The 15,862-nt window shown below is 40.3% G+C and overlaps 1 protein-coding gene across 1 annotated transcript in view; it reads left to right on the top strand.

Annotated features, from left to right (window-relative positions):
- ELP2 (elongator acetyltransferase complex subunit 2) overlaps window positions 1-15,862 on the top strand; it is a 28,393-nt gene that overhangs the window by 559 nt on the left and 11,972 nt on the right. The window contains exons 2-11 of the mRNA XM_084887986.1: window positions 933-1,011; window positions 5,113-5,183; window positions 6,012-6,168; window positions 7,557-7,634; window positions 9,710-9,774; window positions 10,556-10,622; window positions 11,056-11,196; window positions 12,675-12,770; window positions 13,792-13,892; window positions 14,060-14,191. Coding sequence (XP_084744112.1) covers window positions 933-1,011; window positions 5,113-5,183; window positions 6,012-6,168; window positions 7,557-7,634; window positions 9,710-9,774; window positions 10,556-10,622; window positions 11,056-11,196; window positions 12,675-12,770; window positions 13,792-13,892; window positions 14,060-14,191 — 987 coding nt within the window. The remainder of the gene's footprint in view (window positions 1-932; window positions 1,012-5,112; window positions 5,184-6,011; window positions 6,169-7,556; window positions 7,635-9,709; window positions 9,775-10,555; window positions 10,623-11,055; window positions 11,197-12,674; window positions 12,771-13,791; window positions 13,893-14,059; window positions 14,192-15,862) is intronic.

Below are 15,862 nucleotides of genomic sequence, written 5' to 3'. Positions count from 1 at the left end.
TCACAGATGCTATCTCATTTCTATATTTCCCGCAGTTATAAACTGCCACTTGTATTTTAGCTTCGGACATTTTATTTTCTTAAAGCAATTCTTTCATTTATTGATTTGAGAGAGAGAGAGAGATTGATTGATTCATTCATTGTTCCACTTATTTATGCATTCATTGGTTGATTCTTTTTAAAAAAAAATATATTTTATTGATATTTTTACAGAGAGGAGGAAGGGAGAGGGATAGAGAGCTAGAACGTCAATGAGAGAGAAACATCGACCAGCTGCCTCTTGCACACCCCCTACCGAGGATGTGCCCGCAACCATTTTGGTTGATTCTTGTATGTGCCCTGACCCGAGCTATCCTGCCATGGCTGGAATTGGACATTGAAAAGAAAGTGCCATTGGGGTAGAAAGGTCATAGGGGAAGGGTATTCTAAGCACTCATCAGGTGAGGATCAATACCTGATTAGTCATGGCATGCAAAGTGAACCATGAATTTGTATCGGTTAATCGCAAATTATTGGAGATTTTCCCCTCCCTTATCAAAACCCTCAGATTGATGCAAGCATGATGGAAGTAGGGCCCTGAGACCTGTGGGAGCACCAGGAAGACGTTTCTTATCCAGCCTGGGGTGTCAAGACCGGCTCCCCAGATGAGGACGGGAGTGGGAAGGGGACGTGAGTGTGCGCAGGACCAAGGCAGATGGAGACCGGAGAGCTTAGTGTGATGAGAGCACGGGACACTGGGAAGGTGGAGTGTGAAAAAATCAGTGACTGGATGGTTTAAGCCACAATGACAAGTTTACAAATGAAAGGAAGGTGATTTTGTCTGGAGTCGTCCCGAACTTACCGTAAAAAATACTGAAACCTGATTTTTATTAATTTAATGATTCCTCTGTAGGATAGATTCTAATTTACTAACTGGTGCCCCCTTTGTTAAAGGAAAGGGTTGTTGTTACCAACCTGAATGGTCACACCGCTCGAGTCAATTGCGTACAGTGGATTTGTAAACAGGATGGCTGTAAGTATTAATCTGACTGTGAAAGCTGATCTGAATTGTTTTCTAATAAAGTATGATTAGTCATTTTTCTTTCATCACGTCTCTTACCATCAGCTTATCTGATATTATGCAATTGGAAAATAGAAGAAAAACAATGGTATGTCCAATGAAATATCTGACTTGAAAAAAAAAAAAAAAGAAAGAAATATCCGACCTGTATTTTTCCTTTATTGCAGTTGAAGCAAGGAAAACACAGCAGAGCTTAGGGTGAGGGTAAAGGCACCCCTAACTGTAGTAAGACCTTCCGCCATTGCCCAGAGCTGCTGCTTGAACGCCTGTAAGCAGGCCCATGGTAGGACCCAGGCTGGGATTCCAAAAATTTGGCTTGTTTCTGCCACAGACAAGCTTTTTTTTTTTTTTTTTTTTTTGGCAGGACATTGCATTTTTTCTTGACCCCGGTTTGTACCTTAATAACACCTGAATCAGGGGAACTTTTGAGGTTCGTGACACCTATGAGATCAAAATTACTTTCAGAATAATATCAAGAGGTTATTCACAGTTTTCATCCTCATTCTATAACAGTTCTACAGTGGCCCTTTCAGCAGCTGTGTGGTGTATGTATTTAACACAACAGGTTAAATACAGAAGCAGATATGATAATCCAGCTGTATGCTAATAGTTAGATGTTAAAGAGATTTGCAGAAATGTAAAACAGTACCTCTTACTAATTTTTTTTTGTTTGTTATAGAAAATGTAGGGGTTTTCTTTACCATAAAAATGTTTTTGTTAACATGCAATGGAATTTATTACTATTTAAAAAAATACTTTTTATTGATTTCAGAGAGGAAGGGAGAGAGAGAGAGAGAAACATCAATGATGAGAGGGATTCACTGATCAGCTGCCTCCTACTGGGGACCAGGCCTGTAACCCCAAGCATGTGTCTTGACCGGGAATTGGACCTTGACCTCCTGGTTCATAGATGCTCAACCACTGAGCACACTGTCTGGGCTGGAGTTTATTATCCTATCTAATAATCTAATAAAAGAGTAATATGCAGACTGACCATTACTCCAACACACAATATGGTTGCCCCCCATGTTGTCAAAGATCCTGCCTCTATGTGGACACAAGATGGCCACCACAAGATGGCCAGCAGGAGAGGGCAGTTGGGAGGGACCGGGCCTGCAAGGGAGGGCAGCTGTGGACAATCAGCAAGAAGGGGAGGGCAGTTGGGAGGCACCAGGCCTGCAAGGGAGGGCAGTTGGGGGCCATGGAGCCTTCAGGGGAGGACAGTTAGGTGTGACCAGGCTGCAGAGAAGGGAAGTTGGGGACAAACAGGCTGGCAGGGGAGCAGTTAGACATCAATCAGGCTGGCACGGGAGTGGTTAGGGGGTGATCAGGCTGGCAGGCAGAAGCGGTTAGGGGCAATCAGGAAGGCAGGCAGGTGAGCAGTTAAGAGCCAGCAGTCCTGGATTGTGAGAGGGATGTCTGACTGGCAGTCGGACATCCCTTGAGGGGTCCCAGATTGGAGAGGGTGTAGGTTGGGCTGAGGGACACCCCCCTCCTGGCCCCATGCACGAATTTCGTGCACTGGGCCTCTAGTTTTTAAGAAAAATGATAAGTAGTTTTCAGATTTCTTAATTTACATTTCTAATGTGTTTAATATTGGTACATAGAGTCAGTCCATATAAACAAGGGCTTTATGAGGTCCCCAAACATTTTTAAGAGCATAAAGGAGTCCTGACAGCAAACTGAAATTTGCTGGAATATCGTACTTTCCGGCATATAAGACGACCCCCTAATTTTACAGTTAAAACATAGGTTTAGGCCTATATTCGTTGTATAAGACTACCCCCCACTTCCGAGGCAACACCAGTTCTTTTTTTAATAGACCGCCTCTCTGACTCTGGCCAATCTGAGCAGGTTTTTTTTTTTTCGTTTCAAAAGTCGTCTTATACGCCGGAAAATACGGTAGATTATCTCCAGGTCTCTCTTATCTCTAACACTAGAGGCTCTGGAGGAAGGGTCCCTCAACCCGGTCTGCCCCTTCTCACGGTCTGGGAGGACCTGGTGATCAGGGGAAGGTGATGCCCCATCACACCTCTGCTGCTGCCACTGCCAACAGTGCAAGCCTTGGCCGGCCCTGGTTACCTGAGCCTTGGGCGGTCCTGGGTGGCTGGGCAGCAGGCATCCAAGGCTTGCCTGCATCTCAGGCCGGCCCTGGGCGGCTGGGGGACTCCGGAGGCAGGTGCATGGAGCCTGCAGCCCCTGAGGGACTGAGGGAAATAGGTGCCACCATCTTTGAGTGTGTGGCAGTCAATTAGCATATTCCTCCCTTTTGGCTGTGGGTGCTGCTGTCTTTGCGATGGTGTGAGGGTCAATTAGCATATTCCCTCTTTCTTAGATAGGATTCTGTATTTCCAGAGTGTTTAATTAGCATACTGCTTTTAGATGTTGCTTCCAAAATACGATGCAATTTCCTCAAATGACTTAAATATGCCTAATGGAGTTTTCTTATGGACTCTGAATTAATTTTTATTCCATAAACACATATTAAGAGCATTCTGAGCCAAGCACCAATGCAGAATTTCCTGAATTAGTGAGACCTACTTTGATTTTGTCTGTGACATTAAAAAAAAAGTTGAATAAGCTACTTATTTCAGTTGGTAATGCAGGATTAATTACATTAGGTTAGTAAAAATGATTAAATAGTAGAAAAAGTGGCTTTTAATGCAAATATTAAAACATAATCGTAATTTTATTAATTGCCACCAAATGACATAAAGACTACTTGAATCTCAGTATACGGATTTGCTATAAAAAATTTGGACTTGTATATTTTATCTTCCCTTTAAAAATGAGGTTATGTAAAATAAATTGCTTGTGCATCACTAATTTGTAACTATTTGGATTGATTTTCTCTAAGAACAGGGTTCTGCCATATTCTTTCTAACCCACAGATCAGGTGTCTTATGGTGATGCTCAGAATCACATAGTTAAATGGCTTAATTTCTGTGATGCTTGAAGATATTAAATCCCAAGACCATAGCTGGCTGAGAGCAGGGTTAGGAGGAAGCTGGAACTTCTGAGTCCTTGTCTAATGTTCTTTAGACAGTCCCCCAGCTGCTTCCCCTAAATGTCTATCTAGCACATAGGCCAGAAGAAACAAATAAATGGAAAATCCAAACTAAAATTATATATTATTTCTCTCTTTTTAAAAAACCTAGATTGAGAGACATTCTACAAAACTACTGGCAGGGAGTTTGAACCTTAAGGGAGGAGTTGAAGGAGTGAGAATTCTTGGTAGGAAAACGAGCATGAGTAAAAGCTCAGGTGTGATAGTATTGTGGTTATGTAGAAGATTGTTCCAGTTCTTAGGAGATCCATAGTAAAGTGTTTGAGGATCAGAGGGCCTGATGTCTGTAACTTATTTATTTTTATTTTTAAATTTAATTTAATTTATTTTTTTAAATTTCTTTATTGATTAAGATATTACATATGTGTCCTTTATTGATTTTTTACAGAGAGGAAGAGAGAGGGACAGAGAGTTAGAAACATCGATGGGAGTGAATCATCGATCAGCTGCCTCTTGTACACCCCCTACTGGGGATGTGCCCGCAACCAAGGTACATGCCCTTGACCGGAATCGAACCTGGGACCTTTCATTTCGCAGGCCAACGCTCCATCCATTGAGCCAAACCGGTTTCAGCTTTTATTGATTTTTTTTATAGAGAGGAAGGCAGACAGAGAGGGAGAGGGATAGAAAGAAACATCGATGAGAGAGAAACATCGATCAGCTGCCTCCTGCACACTCCCTACTGGGGATATGCCTGCAACCAAGGTATATGCCCTTGACTGGAATGTATAGAAAATAATACAGTAATTAGTAAATAATAATAATACAAGAATAAACTTTCGCATACTCATAACTGAAATCTACTTTTGTCCCACCCTGTACATAAAAAGAGAACAAGCTATTAACAACTATGGCAAAATGTTAACAGTTGGTGAATCTATGTAGAGGGCATATGAGTTTTCTTATAACTTTCCTATAGCTTTGAAATTTTTCTAAGTAACTGTTAAAAAAATGAACAGAAATATTTACTGAGATATCTTTTTCAGCTCCTTCAACTGAATTAGTTTCTGGAGGATCAGATAATCAAGTGATTCACTGGGAAATAGAGAATAACCAGGTGGGTAGGCATGTTTATAGTTGTAAGAAATGTCCCAGTTCTGTTTGCCATGTTTCTATTTTGCAGCTATGCTTGATTTAGGCAAGTGTCTTGTGGGGATGCTAAAATCACCACGTAGGAGTTTGATGGAGAATAGAATACTTCCAAAGTATAATCTATCAACCCCAAAATTTTAAGTTCATAGTGAAAACATCTGGCAGACACTACCTTTACTAAGATATCAAGGTTAACTTCACTAAAATTGGGACAGATTGACATCATGGGTGTGAGGCACTTAGATAGTATTGATGACAAAACATCAGACTTAATTCAGAAAGGACCATTCCACAAAGCTGGCCTATGTTCTTAATTTCTCAATGACATGGACATTTTTCCATAGTAATAAGCATATATTTACCTACATTATCCTTTTTATTGGCTATAGTGTATGTGTGGAATAATTAATCAGTTCCCTATGAATAATTTTTTTGTTTCCACTATTATAAAGTGTGTGATCAATGCCTACATCCTCTACCAAAACACACACAAACACAAAACAAAACAAAAAGCGAGTGTGATGACTTTAGCTTTTATTACTTGTTAAACTATTGCTGTTAGCACCTCAGATAGATTCTTAGATGTGAGATTGCTGTGTCAAGGTTATGCACATTTTATGTGTCATAAATGTGGTCAGATAGACTTCTTGAAAGTTAACATTCTCTTCAACTGAAAGGACCTACTTCTAGGTCTTACATTTTATCAGTACCATTCATTAATCCTGTGATTCCAGTTAGAGGTGAAACTGGTAATTCCTTTTTGTCAATGTTTTTGCCATTTTTTCTGACTCAGCTTTTAAAAGCGGTTCCTCTCTACGGCCATGAAGGACCTGTTTACGCAGTGCATGCTATCTACCAGAGAAGGGTATCAGATGCTACATTGCGTACGCTGATGGTTTCTGCAGCTTCAGATTCCACTGTTCGAGTCTGGTCTAAAGAGGGTACAGCAGGTATGTTTAAAGACTTTATAATCTAACTAGAGGCCCGGTGCGTAAAATTCGTGCACTCACGAGGGGTGGTCCTCAGCCTGGCCTGCGCCCTCTTGCAATCTGGGCACCCTTGGAGGAGTAGGTCTAAGCCATCAGTTGGACATCCATAGCACTGCTATGGAGGCAGGAGAGGTTCCCACCACTGCCGTGTGCTGGCCAGCCGTGAGCCTGGCTTCTGGCTGAGCGGCGCTCCCCCTGTGGGAGCGCACTGACCACCAGGGGGCAGCTCCTGCATTGAGTGTCTGCCCCCAGGAGATCAGTGTGCATCATAGCCACTGGTCATTAGCCTTTCATTATATAGAACTAGGGGCTCAGCATATGAATTCGTGCACTTTGGAAGGAACTGTGGGCTGCGAGGCTGTGGTGGACACTGGGATGGGTCTCGGCCCATCTTCCACGCCCCCACCGGCACCTCCTGCCATGGTCCCTGACCCTCTGTCTGCTGGAAGCCCACTTCCACCGCCGCCGCTCCCATGCACTGACGGCACTGACCCTGCTTACACCTACTGACGGCGCGGAGCAATTGGGGCCAGTGCTGGCAGCGGGTGTAAACAGCAGCTGCTTTTCCAATCACCCCTCAAGAGCAGTGGGAAGTATAGAAGCCCTCAGGGGCGATTATGGCCTGCAGCTGTTGCTTGCACCCGCTTGGCACCGAGCGATCAGGACCTGTGCTGGGTACTGGCAGTGGGTGCAAGCGGTGGCTCTGGCACTGGCTGTGGGTGTGAGCGGGGCAGTCTCCAGCAGTGGATGTAAGAGGCAGCTTCTAGCCTTGATTGCCCCTCAGGAGCAGGGGAAGGTGGAGAAGCCCTGAGGGGCAATCGGGGCAGGCAGTATGTGCTAGCAGCGGCTTGTGCCAGCAGCGGGTGCAAGTGGGTCTGGCGCTGGTAGTAGGCGCGGGCGCCAGCAGCAGGCATGGGCACCAGCAGCAGGTACAAGTGCCTGGCGGGACCTCAGTGCTTGGGAGCAAAGAATTTTCAGTAATCACTAGAGGCTCACCCCGGTGACAGTGACCAGTGCCATCCCACCATGGCCGACACCTACCATGTTCCATGCACGCCCCTGAGTGTTCAGTGCACATCATAGTGACTGGTTGTTCCACCATTCGGTCTATTTGCATATTAGAAGGTAGATAGATGTAGAAGGTAGATAGATGTAAATTTCCTCCCAGCCTTTTCATATAAGTAATTTTGTTCTCTGTAACCTTGTTAAACATTGACCATTTCAATTCACATGGTGTGTGGGGCTCAGGGTTGGCTTTTCTCAACCCCTGCTAGTGTGTTGATGCTGCTCAATCTCTAGGTAGATAAGCTCAAAGTCAGTCATTCATGGTGTTTTTCATTAATTTTTAGTAACCTGCCTTCAGACCTTGAGCTTTGGAGATGGATTCACTCTGGCTCTCTACTTATCTTTTTTGCCTAATACTGATGGTGAGTATCTTCTTAAGAGCAATATATTTTTATATCTCCCTATGACCAGAACCTAAAAGAAACATTTGGTCTCAATTTTGTATCTAAATTTTTTCATGAAACAGGTTGAGACCTGGCTAATATACTTTGTTTTCAATATTCAAAAAATCTGAATATAGAACATAAGATTAAAAGAGGCTATTAGGATTTGGTAGCTGTTGAAAATTTAAATGACTTCATAATGTAACCAAGATTGATACTGCTATTTATGAAGTATATTGCTGATGTATATAGATCTAATTTGGGAAAATTGTCTAGCTCTTTAGTTGGTGAAGGTCTGGGATAAGTTGGAAAAGTACTGAAGATGGACCATGTGAGCATATCTTATGAGAGGACAGCCCCTCTCCATCCTGCATGATAACATTTTTGCCTAAGACCACTCACTTAAAATCTCCAAACAGAAAATTTTCCCTTTTGCTATGAAACCTATCTGTACTTCCTTTGATCGTCCCTTGCAGTGATGATGGCCAGTGTGAGTCTGTCTCTCTCTCTCCTCAGTTGCCTGGAGGACAGGCCAGGTGGAGAGAGGCGGGTCTGGAAGCCACCTCTTGCCTTTTGGGGTAGGAGCTGCAAACTCATGGTTTCCTGTGTTGCTTCCATTTTGTGTGAGGATTCCCTGGGAGGAGGAACTCACACATTCTGGTTTCATAACATCGAATTTAACGTCTTCCCACATACACTGAGGCCAAGTGACTGGAGATTTTTGGTTTTGTTTTTAGTGATTAAAGTGATAAAATCTTTGAAAAATTCACCTGGTAGCAAGGTATTTCCCTAGAGAAAGAATTCCTACTTTATTTTGCACCACAGTCATGAAGGCTATCCCTTGGTAATGTGAATTACTTTTTTGTGCTATTAAAATTTTATATTTGCACCTCTCATAGCTTTTTAACCAGGTATTTAATTATATGTGTTTTTATTTGGTTCACTTCAGGAATTTTGTTTTACTATTGGATTCTCAAAATGCAAGACCCTCAAAGTAACAACCATACCATGATTGCATCTTTGTGCAGTAACCATGATGCCAGGCTGAAAGTAGCTCTTCATTTTATTTTTCAACTAGAGGCCTGGTGCATCAGTTTGTGCACTGGTGGGGTCCTTCGGCCTGGCCTGTGGGGACTGGGCTGAAACTGGCTCTCTGACATCCCCCAAAAGGTCCTGGATTGCGAGAGGGTACAGGCCAGGCCAAGGGACCCCATTGGAGCCGGGGAGGGACCAGGGGAGGGCTCCAGGGCATGCCTGGCCCATCTCACCCAGTCCCGATCTGCCGGACCCCAGCAGCAAGCTAACCTACTTAGAGTTTTTATTTTTTGTTAATCCTCTGTGGTACAATATGCTATGCTCGGTATATTATAGATATCTTGGGTGAGGATTAACAAAAAATTTTTGTTAACCTACTTAAGGTAAATCGGAGCGTCTGCCCCCTGGTGGTCGATACTTATAGTGACTGGTTGAACAGTTGAACATATGGTCAGACACTTAGCATATTAGCCTCTTATATACATAGATTGGATTAACTTTCCATATTAGTCTTTGGTCTAACAGTGAAAATGCTCCCAACTGCTCTCGAGCTTCTCCTTTTGCTGCTGCTTCTATCATAAAATACATATCATGGAGCAGGGGTCTTCAAACTACGGCCCGCGGGCCACATGCGGCCCGCAGAGGAGTCTGATCCGGCCCGCCAGGTTTTTTGGGCAGTGAGCGCAGCCGAGGTGTTACAGTAGGAATTAGTAGTTCATATAGTCCGGCCCTCCAGCTCTCTGAGGGACCGTGATCTGGCCCCCACTTTAAAAAGTTTGAGGACCCCTGTCATGGAGAAAAGGGCTCTCAATCAGTAGTCATTCATTGCCAAGTAACCACTTAATAGGACATTTAGAGTGTTCACTTTATTCCTATAGACATTTATTGAGCATTTTCAATTTGTTCAGTGTTGTGAGAAATAGATACACGGTTCTTTAGTTAGAGCTTAGAATCCATCATAGGTGATAATCATAATGTCTGATTGAATACTTAACAGCAAAGCCTCTTTTTTCCCCCAGTACCGATATTAGCATGTGGCAATGATGACTGCAAAATCCACTTATTTGTTCAAGAGAATGATCAGGTAATTGATGATGTTTATGAAGAGACTGACATTACCTTCTGCTTAATTACATTTCTTAATGTCGACTATTTCCAGATTATAGGATTTCTGTAATGTTCTCATCTAAACCAAAATAATCCGTTAGGAGTATTTCTTTTACAATTCTTTGTTAGATGGTTTCCCACCAAGCTGCTGCTGCCTTGACTACAAGTCCAGGGTTGTTAGAGGGAAACATGTTGCTAGGTGGGGGAAGAAGGGAAGGGAGATTCTGTGGTAGTGTTTTTTCTTTAAAGTTTTAAGTGAAGTACATCATACCTACAGTGAAAACACTCCCTGGTAGTGTTTATTGATCCTTCTGAACCTTATGTCCACTTTGAGTAGTTAAACTAGGGGAGGGAATTTCTAGAAAGGGGGTTGTTAACTAGAACCTCTTTTATTTAATAAAGGAGATAGTTTCTTTGCATTCTGTAAGACAGTTTAAAATGGTTGTGAATGTCCCACTACCCACCTTTTATCTATGTTACATCATAGCGTATATCATTCTATTTTGTAAACATTTAGAGTATTTGAGGTCTACAAATCTACTTAGCATTGCTCAGGTGATTTTGAGATTTTTCATGAGACGTCTATCTTGTGTCTAATCGGGTAGTGTTTCCAGGTTTTTTTATTTTATTTTTATTGTGTGTGTGTGTGTGTGTGTGTGTGTGTTTTAGAAGAGATGCAGCAGGACTGAGACCAAATGAAAGATATACATGAAAATATTAAATTCTTACACAGGTCCTAATGGTTTTTTATCTTATAGTTTCAGAAAGTGCTTTTTCTCAGTGGACATGAGGATTGGATAAGAGGCGTGGAATGGGCAGCCTTTGGTCAGTATGAAATTTTCCTAAGTTACTGAGATGAGGACTGGTGTGTGTAACTTCCAAGAAAGCAGCCCCTATGTTTTATTTTAAAATTTCTTTGTATGTACTATTAGGAAAGAGGATACTTATCCCTCTGTTAACTATTAATTAGAAAAGAGGATACTTATCTTTTCTGCTAACTATTAATTGGGGTGGTAGAAGATGAAACAAGTTGATGTTTAAAATAGGACAGAGCCTACTATTCCACATGCAGGCATTCATGAAAAGTTCTCTGTAGATCTTAGTAGACAGTATATAAGAATATCACATGCTACAATCATTTATCAGCATTGCACTATATTTGTCAGTGTCAGTAAAACTGAATATAGGTCAAATGAATGAAGGGTAAGGAAACAAAGTCTTATTTTTTCAGGAATAATTTTTTTTTTTTTTTAATTAGGTAAAGATCTTTTCCTAGCAACCTGTTCACAAGATTGCCTGATACGAGTATGGAGGATGTATTTAAAATCAACATCATTAGAAACTCAGGATGATGATAATATACGACTGAAGGAAAATACTTTCACTGTAGAAAATGAAAGTGAGTAATAATGAAAATATTTGATGTAATAATACTTAGGGCTCCTAGCTGAATCATTTTTGTTTTATTAGAAAACCTATGTTAGTTTTTCAGAAATATCAGAGCCCTACATGAAATTTGATACTATGCATTTTTCCTTTTTAAAATTTTTATGAAACAAGTCTTTTTTCATATATGAAACTTATTTTTGTTGTAAACCATACTAGTGAGGTTTTTTTTTTTAATTTAAAAATATATGTTTTATTGATTTTTTTACAGAGAAGAAGGGAGAGGGATAGCTCTATCCACTGAGCCAAACCGGTTAGGGGAATTAGTGAGATTTTTAAAAATTGCTGAAAATATTTCAAAATGTTTTCTCAATACATTAATTTGTATATTGTTACTAAGTTTGTAATTTTAGCATATGAAGATCAAAAGAAATCATGTGAATTAGCCATACCTTAGTTGGAAGATACTCTACAAGACAAGCTAAATCCCTGCATTTGAGGAGTATACATAATTCTGATTTTCACACTGTCTGGCATCAGAACAGTATCCCTGCATGGGGTATTGATCCTGTTGAAATAATTGTATTTGAAGAAGTTATTTTTGTTTGTTTTTTGAAGAAGGTATTTTTGGATGTGCATCTAAATTGTGAAGTTCTCAGTGAGCATTGTTCCCCCACAAATTCCCTTCTTTGTTATTACTCTTCTCAATGATAAAGCCCATAAGAGTTGAGATTTTGGTAACAGTTTTTAAAAAATATTTTTATTGACTTCAGAGAGGAAGAGAGAGGGAGAGAGAGAAATAGAAACATCAATGATGAGAGAGAATCATGGATCGGCTGCCTCCTGCACTCCCCTTACTGGGCATCGAACTGCCACCCAGGCATGTTCCTTGACCGGTAATCGAACTCGGGACCCTTCAGTCCACAGGCTCTATCCACTGAGCCAAACAGGCCAGGCTGAGATTTTGGTAACAGTATTATAGGGGGTGGAGAGGGCAAAGAAATAGTATAACCAGCATATTATAAGTAGCTATTCCCAAAGTTGAATTTTTTTGTGATATTTTTATGAATTATTTTGTTTGAAAGGTCATAAACTTTCAAACTGACTTGTCTTCCTGTACTTCTGCATTTATCTTTTTTGTTTGTTTTGTTACTCTTCACCTGAAGATATTTTAATTAAACCCGAGACTGATCCACAGGCCAACACTATAACCACTAAGCAAAACTGGCCAGGGCTATCTTAATTTTTTTTAAATGGCATTTTAGATTATTATACTGTAATAATGATAAGCATAGCTAGGAGGCTGGTGTGTCTGCTTTTTGCTTTTAAATTGTAGTATAACAATATATCCCAGAAAATATTAAAAATAGAGTAAAAAAAAATAGAGTATAATCTTTAATGTTTATTTCTGACCGGGTAGAGAAAAGGTAGAGAAAAATTTATCTGGAAGAGCTTTGAGGAAACAGCGCTTCTTCATTGTATTTGTTAAAGGTATTAAAATGGAGTTTGCGGTTACTCTGGAGACAGTGCTGGCTGGTCACGAAAGCTGGGTGAATGCAGTTCATTGGCAGCCTTCATTTTACAAAGGTAGGACAAAAAACATACACATATCCCTTCCGCATCAGTTAAATCTCCCACGCAGGATGTTACGCTGACTAAAATGGAGGGCAGTTGAATGTGATTAGAAATCTCAAATGTAAGACATTTTCAAGTTGACAAAGTGTAATACTGCAGCCCTGTTCTGCTGGACACTCAATTCCACTGCATATTGCGCTCCTGAGCAGGAAAAGGGTGATTCTTGCCACAGTTACTGAAAGTGCCTCACCCCAGTATCTTTTTTTCTGGAAAGTTTCAGACTATTATGGGATTGAAGAGAAATTGACTTTCGGGCAAACTTCACTGGATCCTTTACCCTTGGCAATACAAAGATGGTAATACTGACATGCGTAATTTATGAGAAAATAAGATCCCCTCGTCCTTTTGCCCTTAACCTCCACTTCTGAGTGATGGCTGTGTGCATGCTCATGCTGGTGCTGGGTGGAGCTGAGTAAGGCACGGCCTCCTCCTTCCCCAGAGCTGAACTAGAGACTGTCCATCATTACTGTTCAGGTAACCGCTACTCAGCTTTAATTATATTGTACCTTACTTGCTACAGTTTTAAAAAAAAAATAGATGTAGATATTGAGGACCCCTGTGTATTCTCTGAGCCCTTGCCTCTCCATCCTTCCCTGGAGGCAACTGAATTCTGGGTATTAGCATTCCCAGGCCAGGCATGTTTTTATACTCTACACATTGATGTCGCCACAAACAGCAGTTTCACAGCTACTGACTGACATTATCCTCTTACAACTTGCCTTTTTAGCTTACCATGCTAATCATTTGGAGTTGTATCCATGTTGATTCATGTTTATTTTGATTGCAGTTTAATAGTACACTGTTTATGCCATAACTTGTTTACTTGTTCTTATGGTAGACATTTGTGGTGTTTCCAGATTTTGCTATTGCATTGCTAAAGTGAATGTTTTTGCAATATCCATATTGTGTTTTCTAGTAATCTACAAACACAATGCCTGGTGAAAACCTAAAGAAATTAGTTTATATTTTTTAGATGGTGTTCTACAGCAGCCAATGAGATTATTGTCTGCCTCAATGGATAAAAGCATGATTCTCTGGGCTCCAGATGAAGAGTCAGGAGTTTGGCTAGAACAGGTAAAAATGTTTAAGGAATTGGGTTTATAGACTGAATATTTGATTCCCAAGTCTGTATTCCTAGAGCTGCAGATCTTCACTCTCTGTATATGTTAAATGAGTGAGACCATAATCTCTGGAACCAGTGGTTTCTATTGATTACAAATTGTTTTCTGTTATTGCTTTAGGTTCGAGTAGGGGAAGTCGGTGGAAATACTCTGGGATTTTATGATTGCCAGTTCAATGAAGATGGCTCTCTGATCATCGCTCATGCTTTCCATGGAGCATTGCACCTATGGAAACAGAATGCAGCTAACCCAGTAAGAAAAGCACTTGAAACCCAATTAACTTAGAGCACTTCGTAGTACCAGTAGAGACACTTAAGTTCTAATGACATCTCTTCTTTTTGTAAGCATTATACTATAGTTTACTAGGTAAGAAATTCATATTTTTCTAAGAATGAAAGTATTCATTTCTCCAGCATTGGTGAGGCATTGAAATTTGCACATATATAAAATTTCTACATAAATGAACTTTAAGCTAAATACATTTTAAGTTCTTCCTTTAAGCTATATAAATATTTTTATGGCTGCTTTTCCTAAAATGTGTAACTTTCCTATTTTAAAGAAGGTAACATAGTTTGATATTTTCTTGTTGAATGACTGGGTACTCCATAGATAATGATTGAACAAGTGACTGACAAAACGGCATTCTGAATACTGTTATTTTGTGATGGGTTATATTGATGCTCTCGGGCTGTAATGTGTAATTCTACATGGCCTTACAAGTATTGGGCTCTTTTAGCTTTTTCTTATAATTTTGGTCTCTTTTCAAAGATAGGTAATCTTCCTCTGATCATGCTGAACATTATTACATCTTTTACTTTCTAATTTGCTTCTGTGCTGCTTGGGTTTGGGAAATGCAGTAGCAGAAGCATAGTGGCTAACAGCACAGGTTTTGGACTAAGACATCTGAATTCAGATTCCGTACCAGCACTTACTAACCAGCTGTTTGTCCTTGAGGACATTACCTAAGTCTGTCTCAGGTTTTTTATTTGTAAAATGTGAATAGTAATAGCATCTAAACTTAAGTTTTTTATGATGCTTAAATGAGTTAATATTTGTACAGCATAAAAAACAGGTCCTGGCATATAATGGATACTATATAAATGTATTTTAACAAATGAAAGAAGTCAGAACATTGACTGAAATGTGAATCACTGGATAATAGCTTCCTTTATAAAGTACAAATTTATGGATTTGCATAATGTTTAATTTGTGGGCTTTGTAATAGGTTTGTTACCTAGGAGGATTTGACTGCTCAGTACATAGGGTGACTTGCTCTTTCCCTTATATCTTCTATTTGTAGTTGATCTTCATGATTATTTATACTTTTTTTTCTAAAAAATATATATTTTTATTGATTTCAGAAAGGAATGGAGAGGGAGAGAAAGATAGAAACATCAATGGTGAGAAAGAGTCATTGATTGGCTTCTTTCTGCATACCTCACACTAAGACTGAGCCTGAAACCTGGGCATGTGCCCTGATCTGGACTCGAACCCTGACCTCCTGGTTCATAGGTTGACGCTCAACCACTGAGCCATGCTGGCTGGGCTCGTTTCTACTATTAAGTGAAACAGGAAATCATTAGTGATGACTTTTAGAAAGAAATATTTGGGGGGATAAATTTAATTTCATTCTTAACTCAGAGCTCCTTTGAGCTGTATTTCGGGTGGTCTTTGAGACCCTTCATAGGAAAAAGCATCAGATGAGTAAGGAGAAACTCAAACCAGAAGACATAATCTCACTATACTTGTGCTTGTAACTTCTTCACATTTATAATAGCTACTTACAATTATTGACGGTGATTTTTTTTTTATTGACTATTTTTTAGAGCAGTTTTAGGTTCAAAGAAAAATTGAGCAGAAAGCACAGAAGATTCCCATATAAACCCTCCCTTCCCGCCTGTTGGCCACCACCCCCAACCTTAT

This window comes from Pipistrellus hanaki (genome assembly GCF_964339955.1).
Source record: "Pipistrellus hanaki genome assembly, chromosome: 6".
Lineage (NCBI taxonomy): Eukaryota > Metazoa > Chordata > Mammalia > Chiroptera > Vespertilionidae > Pipistrellus > Pipistrellus hanaki.
This window is presented reverse-complemented; position numbering and strand designations above follow the sequence as displayed.